This window comes from Aquila chrysaetos, chromosome 2, assembly GCF_900496995.4.
Source record: "Aquila chrysaetos chrysaetos chromosome 2, bAquChr1.4, whole genome shotgun sequence".
NCBI classification, from domain to species: Eukaryota; Metazoa; Chordata; class Aves; order Accipitriformes; family Accipitridae; genus Aquila; species Aquila chrysaetos.
In genome coordinates this window covers 76,875,846-76,882,857 of record NC_044005.1, presented here as the reverse complement: position 1 = coordinate 76,882,857, position 7,012 = coordinate 76,875,846, and the positions used below count along the sequence as shown (strand labels likewise).

The window sequence follows — 7,012 nt, the reverse complement described above, 5'->3', positions numbered from 1 at the left end:
AGATACATTTCAAGGTCTGCTTCTATTTCTTTCAGATAAAGTTTATTCAAATTTTACATTTGGATGTCAGGTTCTGTCACACAGACTGCTAATGATAATGGGGTGTGTTTTCACTTGTTGGAAGTTATATGGGAAGGAGCTATTCCTTCATTTGACACTTAGTCATTTGACACTTGTGTTTACTCATGTCATATGATGAAATGAATAACTAATAAACTGAATCTAGTAAGATGAGACTATTATAGTAAAATTATTCTCTAAATGTTCTTCTGGCCTTCCCTCTTTTTTTATATCCTCATAACTGAGGTGAAGTCTGGGCATTATTTAAGCCAGTAGGTTATTTTGCCTTCAAAAAGTAGGCTAAAAATATGGACTTCCCATGGCTTCTTTAAGAAAAGGCAAAATACAGCACAGCAGTTCCCAAATGCTCTGTATTTATCACCTGCATGATTTCAATAATAGGAAATATTACAATTATTATTTTTTTTCCTAAAAGACATATTCTTCAATATAAGAGCTTCAACATGAGCTGAATTCCAATTCCGAGAATGTCAGATTCATGCTGCATTTTGGTTTTGATAACCTTTCACATGGAGGAGACTCTGCCTCCTCGATACAGGTTGAAGATACATTTCTTTCCACAAGAGTTGTCACACAAATGCTGATTGGCACAATAACATTTACTCTTTTGCAGCACATTAGATAATGATTGCTTCCTGTCCAAAGTCCAGTGAAAAGACTAATTTCTAAAGCAATTCTGAAGACTGAGAGAAGGTAAGTTACTTCAGGAAGTTCATACTGTTTTGATACCATATTCTCTCTCTGCTGCTGGTGACTGTCCTCTGCAAAAGGTCTTCATCCACTCCAGCTGATCTGGAGAAGTTGTTCTGGTTTATGTCGAAGTAACTCCAGTGACTTTTTATTGTTTTCTTTTGAAAGCAGGAGTGTGTTTTGGATATTCTGCAATGGATCTTCATTTTAAATAAAATCATCATTTTTCACTTTACCCAGTCATTGATGCCTTTATATTTGGAATCGTAGAAGTTACATGTGGGAAACTTAACTACTGCAAATTCTTCTGTACTTTCTGCATACCTTGAAGATATTTTGCAGGTGACATCTACATTTGGATAGGGAAGATAAATATTACTTAAACTGTTCTATTTCTTTTAACGGTTATGGCTAAGCAGTGCAGCTGAAGCATGCAGCTTTCAATGTTCTTGATTTTGTTTTGGTTTTTGTAGTATTGGAGTAACTTAAGATCAAGAACTTCTGGCTTTAAATATGCAAATATACATGATTAGATAGTTAATGTAAACAATGTTTTTAATACCTCTCCTGAAATATTGGGAATCTGTTGTTCAACTGATAGTTTATTTGTCTTGAAAGGAAATCACTGCTTGCTTTATCTTCCAGGCTGAGCAAGTTGTATCGGGGAATAAAAAAGTGCGGCAGCTCAGATTTTTGCAGGCAATCCAGAAAATATCCCAGGTATTTCTGAAAGCAGTGATCCAGGTCTCCCAAATGCCAGTCTGTGTCATTTGGCCACATGACACACGAGTGGAAAAAAGCAGTTTTGACGTGATATGAACAGATTTTTTCCAGCTGTTTTGTATATTTCATTTTAAGTTGCTCTAGAAGATACTTCAGAAGCTTAAGACAACCTTTCCTGTTAAATAAGTAAGAATTTATTAGGTACCTCCTACAACATAGTTCAAAGTCTGTATTTTAGATTTTTAAATACACATTATTCATGAAAGCAATAAAAATGTTCTTACTGTAATAGAATAACATTTTAAATAATGTTTTGAATAAAATCTGAAAGTAAGTGCAGCAACAGTCTCGATAATCCTAGAAGTCCCGCCCATGAAGCCAGATTCCACCAGTCAAGGATTTCTACTTTAAACAATAGGTTTTGTGCATGCACCACTTTGGTAGCCACAGCAACACAGAAATTCAAAGCGTTGGTCAGCAGTGTGCTTACACAGTACCGTCTCCCAGCTGCAGATGCTACCAGTATAACATGAACTTGGAGCACTGCTTAAGAATAAAGCTGCCCTTTTGGCTTGGATTTACACCGAGGGAAATGCCCTTCCTGTGGCACCCCAAGAGGGGAAGAGGTATATATAGTTTAATAATACATTGCTAGATAGGGGTACAGCATGTCTGATAATATCCTTAAAGCAAAGACAAAGAATTACGCTTTAGTTCTCTTGTGGCTTTCTTGATTCAGTAAAAGATGTAAATTAGGTAAACTAAGAAGTTGGTTTGCCATTAAGGAGGTACTCTACCTCATGTGGATTTTGTTCTTCCTCTTTGAAGAAATGTGGAAACCAGTTTTTGTTGGAGTGAAAAAATCACATTTATTAATCCTGATCACATTCAGCAGTTCTTGTCTTACCATCGTTTTAGAAATTGCCTTGGTATGAAGAGTAATTTTGCTCCCAAAGCTCAGAAAGCTGAGTCATCAGACTTTTAAGCTGGTTCTTCTAAACAGGACTGTTTGGGAAAGATGGTTTAACAAGTCGCATCTTTTTGCTTTCTAAGGCAAGTCTGGCGTGTAAACCTGCAATGTAATTTGTTTCCACCTCCTGCTGAGTAAATGAAAGTCAGACGTTTGGCGAGTACGTGCAGTATTGTACTGCTGTAGAACAATGATGCCTAAAAGCCTTACTCTTGCTCCCTGAGTAATTAGTCTTAGATCCAATTCCTAAACTGAAACAGTGCTAGACAGTGCTACCCTGGCTCACACAGGCTTAAAGTAAAATATTCATATGAAATACCAACCTACAGCACTTTGGTCCATCAGATTCACAACATGTCTTTGAGCTGCCGTGGTTGTTCAGCATGGCCTTCTCAATATGCGAGAAAGAGAGTCGCCAGGTGTTTCCTAAAGTTGAGTACAAGATTGTTAAAACTGTTCCACAGCAGTAAGTACCAGTGTCTGCAACTAGAAAAAAAAGACACTTTACAAGTACTGGCTTAATTTTAAATATCAGCAATTTCTTTGCACCTTAAAAAAAAACAAAACAAAACCAAAAACTGTAATTCAGGGACTACAATGAGTTAATTCTGCCTTAATTCCCCAGCTGTTCCACACAAAGACATGTTGTTAAGAATGCTATTAATATAGGGCAAAGAATGTTACTAGTATAGGATATAGTTAATTGTTTGGATGCTTTAACTATATTCTTAAGGACCTTTGGATCTACTTTAAGCTTAATTCTGAACTTTGCTGCATTTGTTGAACATGATTTGGGGAATTACGCTACTCGTAGAAATCTATTACCTTTGAATTTCTGTTCTGTATTACTAGCCTTACTCCGTAACCATTCTGGTTTTGAATAAAAAGATCTTCACCATCAGTTGAAATTTCTTTGTGCAAGTTATAGGCTTGTGAGTTTGTCTCAGGTAGGGTGACTGTTCTAAAGCATTTATTTTTGTTCTTCTGCTAATGTTTCTGAAAACAATGATTAACACAGCTCAACCCCCTGTTTTTAAAACACCAGCAATCATTTTTGTCTTCTTTACATAAGTTAGACTGTTTCCCTTGCCTGTTTGGTTTGCTTACTCTTTGCCTTGAATTTTCACAGGAAGAGATAGCCCAGTAGAGCAATAATTATTTACTTGGCATTGTTAAGATGGGCATGCTAATTAAAAAAAAAAAAAAAAAAAAAAAAAGATTGCCTGAACTCTTTCTGCTGAAATCATCAGTTCTCATAATGCAATGACAAGTTGGGATGTTTCTGCAAAGTAATGTAGGCTTGGTGTCACAGTGGTCTGGAGAGGGGAAAAAAAAAAATCTTGTAGCCATACCAGGGTTCAATGAGAAATAATGTATCTTGCTAGAAAAGTACCCAGTTTACTTCCTGCAGAAGTATGTAACTTGTGTATGTAGGCCCACTTACAGGGATGTTCCCTGCCTTTTTAGAATTTTTTTTTTTTTTTTTCTTACAAAGCAAAGGAGTGGATGTTGCTGTTAAGTACAGCACCAGCCTTGGAAAGGTTCACATCCATGTGCCTGACTTAGCAGATTTAATATAATGCTCTTGGGAATGGTTAGTGTACAGCCTGGCAGAGCAGTTTTGTCTTTAGATTTCTGTAGAGGACGAGCAGTGTCACAAATCTGAAGTTTTAAAGAAGGATTTCAATTGTCTCTGATCTGGATATATCGAGGATAAGGTAAAGATCTGCACCTCGAAGGCAGAATACTGAACAGAAACTGGATACTCTTTTTATAGCACTTCTAACAGCGATCAAGTTGTAGAGAAGATATGTCATAACTTATTGTATTTGAGGTACCTCTTAGAACCTTTTCTTTTTTGTTTTGCTTGGCTACTAAATGAAGTGATTTGTTTCTGAACTCTCCCCTGACTTTTCTTCCAAGCCACTGTTCAATTTTGAGGCCATCCTGTGTGCTGGGTGGCCAGCTCTGCTGAACTTCCAAAGTTAAGATGATGTCCACTGATATTTCTGCTGGAGGATTTTTGATCTGAAGAGTTATTGCAGGGCTTCCAGCCTTCCTCCTTTTCACAGTTACTTCTGCATCTAGTAACAAAGAAGATATTGATTTTTTTTATATATATATATTTATATATTAGAAACTGTTTCTTGAAGAATGTTAAGGTTTTTACTTAAGAGGAATTTATAATCAAAAGAAATACCTGGGTTCACTCACTGGCTCTTTATACTACCGGATACGGATTTTAAATAAAACATTAAGAAGGCCTGTTGAGGAGTTCTACTAAATAAGGAATGCTCTTCTTGAACTGCCTGCTTGATTTCCTATGTCTACAGAATCAGAAATACAGTAATGTTTTCCAGCTAACCACTTCACTGTTGAAAATGCTGAGATGGAAGAGATTTGGCCACATTTCTGAAGGCTTTGGAGAAAAAGAGCACCCTAAAAAGGGATATGTTTTCTATATAGATGGATGTAAAATAGTAGGTTAATGTATAAAAGAAAGCTCTTCCTTTTGCTACCAGTTCAGCAAATGCTTCTTTATCTGCTGTGCACAGCAGATAGATAGATTCAAAATACATAGGTTGTGTAGGAAGTACCAAGCATGTGACAGAACCCTTTAATATTCATTAATTTCACATGGAAAGAGGATTGCGTAGCAGAGCAATGGATTAATCACATAATATGATTAGCTCTGATGTATTTGTGGTGATTCTTAGCACGAGAGCAAATTTGGGATACTGGGGACAGGAGGGGTTATGGTTAGGGCTACACTGCCACAGAGACAGTTGACTGGGGGGGAAAATCCCATTTTATTAACAACAGGGCAATGCATATACCCAATGTAACTGGACTTTTAGCACTCCAAGGCGAAGCTTGTTTTCTCTGTACTTACTTTTAATGTTTTTTACTTCTCGTTTAATAATGTTTCTTAGTGCTTGAAGCATTTTAAAGGCTGATAATTTTCCATCTTCATCTAAAAACTTAAACAAATGCTTCTCTTTTGGAGTTCTTTTGAACGTTAGGTAATAATAGGCTCCAGTGTCATCACATTCATCCAGCTGAAGTCTTGAAACAGGCATTACGAGCATGATGTCAAACTCATTCGGTTCAGATATCTGCAAAGTACGAGAATACAACAGTCAATGTGCAACTTAGGTTTTATTCCCTTTAGGCTTTTATACCGCTTGTGGTTTATCTCCAGCTACCTTGGTGTACTTCTCGTGTCTGGTGTGACATGTGAGCTTATTTCTGTAGATTTGTATTACAAGATTGCTGTGCATTCGAGTGGAGAAGAGCAGTTCATTTCCCAGCTTTCCAACTTACTAATTTTTAAGAGAGTTTTAAGATTCTTAAGCTGTTCAGAGTAATGCATAAATGCATGCAGGAAACAGTTGGGGCGGGGTGGGGGGGGAGCATTACTATGCCTGAAGCTGGGTTTAAAAAAGACAAAACAAAACTCCAAAAAGTGTCCCTGTGTTTGGCTTTGTTTCAGACTGAGCTGGAACCAGAAGAAAGGTACCGCTCTTTCACCTGCTTTTTAGGAAAACCCATCACCGGAAAAACCGGCACGGGGCCTTCCCTCGGGCAGCGTCTCTCTTACTAACCGCGCGTACATTCCACCTTTCGGTAACCCGGCCGGGTTTTATCGCTAGCTGTCGCTCATTAACGCGGCGAGCCTTAAACGCCAGTGCCCCCGCACCCACCTTGACGTGCTCGTAGTAGCTGCCGGCGCCCAGCCGCTCGATGGAGCCGAAGCTGCCCTCCTGGCTCCGGATGGCCTGGATCAGCTGCGAGACCACCTGGTTCACCAGCCCCGACGCCTCGGACACGTCCTGCCGGCCCAGGCTCAGCCGCGACAGCACCTCCCGCAGCCGCGGGCCGCCCGACGACGAGGCGGCCGCCACGGGGGGAACGACCGTCCCGTCGGGCACCGCCGCTCGCCTCCGCGCCGCGGGGGCTCCGGCGGCCGCTGCCCTGCTCCGAGGGGCGGCGGGGGCCTCTCCGCCCCCCGCGGCCGGCCCCGCCGGCAGGTTCCTGACGACGGAGCCTCGCCTCGCCGGGGGGCCGCGCCGGGCGGCGGATCCGTCCCTCCGCGCTCCACGGAGGGTGGCGGCGGCGGCGGCGTCCCCCGGCCCGCCGCCCGCGCCCCGGCCCCGGCCCCGGCCCGGCGAGGAGCTGCGGGCTGCGGCCTTCACCGCGCCCCGGCCCCGCGAGGCTGCGGGCCGCCCTCTCCGCCCGCCCCGCTCCCCTCTGCCGTCCATGGCCTCCGCTCCCTCACCGCCGACTCCGCGGAGCAGGTTCCCGCCTTTCGCCTCAGACGGACTTCCTGCTCCAGGCCCCGCTCCTCCGCTGAGGAAACGAAACCCGCGCCCTTCTGCCCGACGGCCGGGGGGGGCGTGGCCGCCCCGCCTCCCTCCAATCCCCTGGGCGCATTTTCCCGCTCCCGCGAGGCCCCGCCCTCCCGCGGGGTGAGGGCAAGCCGGCACCGAGGCCGCTCGGCCTCACCAGCCGCTCGCTACCGGGGCGGGGGACGCCCGGTCCTCCGCC

The 7,012-nt window shown here is 42.7% G+C and overlaps 1 protein-coding gene across 3 annotated transcripts; it reads right to left on the bottom strand.

Moving 5' to 3' along the window:
• Positions 1-20: 20 nt before the first annotated feature.
• Positions 21-6,810, bottom strand: CGAS (cyclic GMP-AMP synthase). Of its 3 annotated transcripts, none has more exons than XM_041119759.1 (6): positions 6,169-6,810; positions 5,358-5,580; positions 4,303-4,548; positions 2,788-2,950; positions 1,334-1,669; positions 21-1,120 (listed from the first exon to the last, which is right to left on the bottom strand). In XM_041119759.1, the coding sequence occupies exons 1-6, from the start codon at positions 6,724-6,726 to the stop codon at positions 1,060-1,062; spliced, it is 1,587 nt and encodes a 528-aa protein (XP_040975693.1). In that variant the 5' UTR covers positions 6,727-6,810; the 3' UTR covers positions 21-1,059. The 3 variants fall into 3 exon arrangements, with proteins under 3 accessions (XP_040975693.1, XP_040975695.1, XP_029892717.1); XM_041119761.1 differs by having other exon boundaries at positions 2,788-2,890; XM_030036857.2 differs by lacking the exon at positions 21-1,120 and having other exon boundaries at positions 1,603-2,950.
• Positions 6,811-7,012: the final 202 nt, after the last annotated feature.

Bases quoted from the DNA above. Each gene is read 5' to 3' on its own strand.
- CGAS (XM_041119759.1), bottom strand. From the start codon at position 6,726: ATGGACGGCAGAGGGGAGCGGGGCGGGCGGAGAGGGCGGCCCGCAGCC. The intron at 5,581-6,168 runs GTGGGTGCGGGG...CGTACTTTGCAG, and splicing joins GCTACTACGAGCACGTCAAG to ATATCTGAACCGAATGAGTT. The intron at 1,121-1,333 runs GTATTAAAAACA...ATCCAAATGTAG, and splicing joins TTCCCAATATTTCAGGAGAG to ATGTCACCTGCAAAATATCT.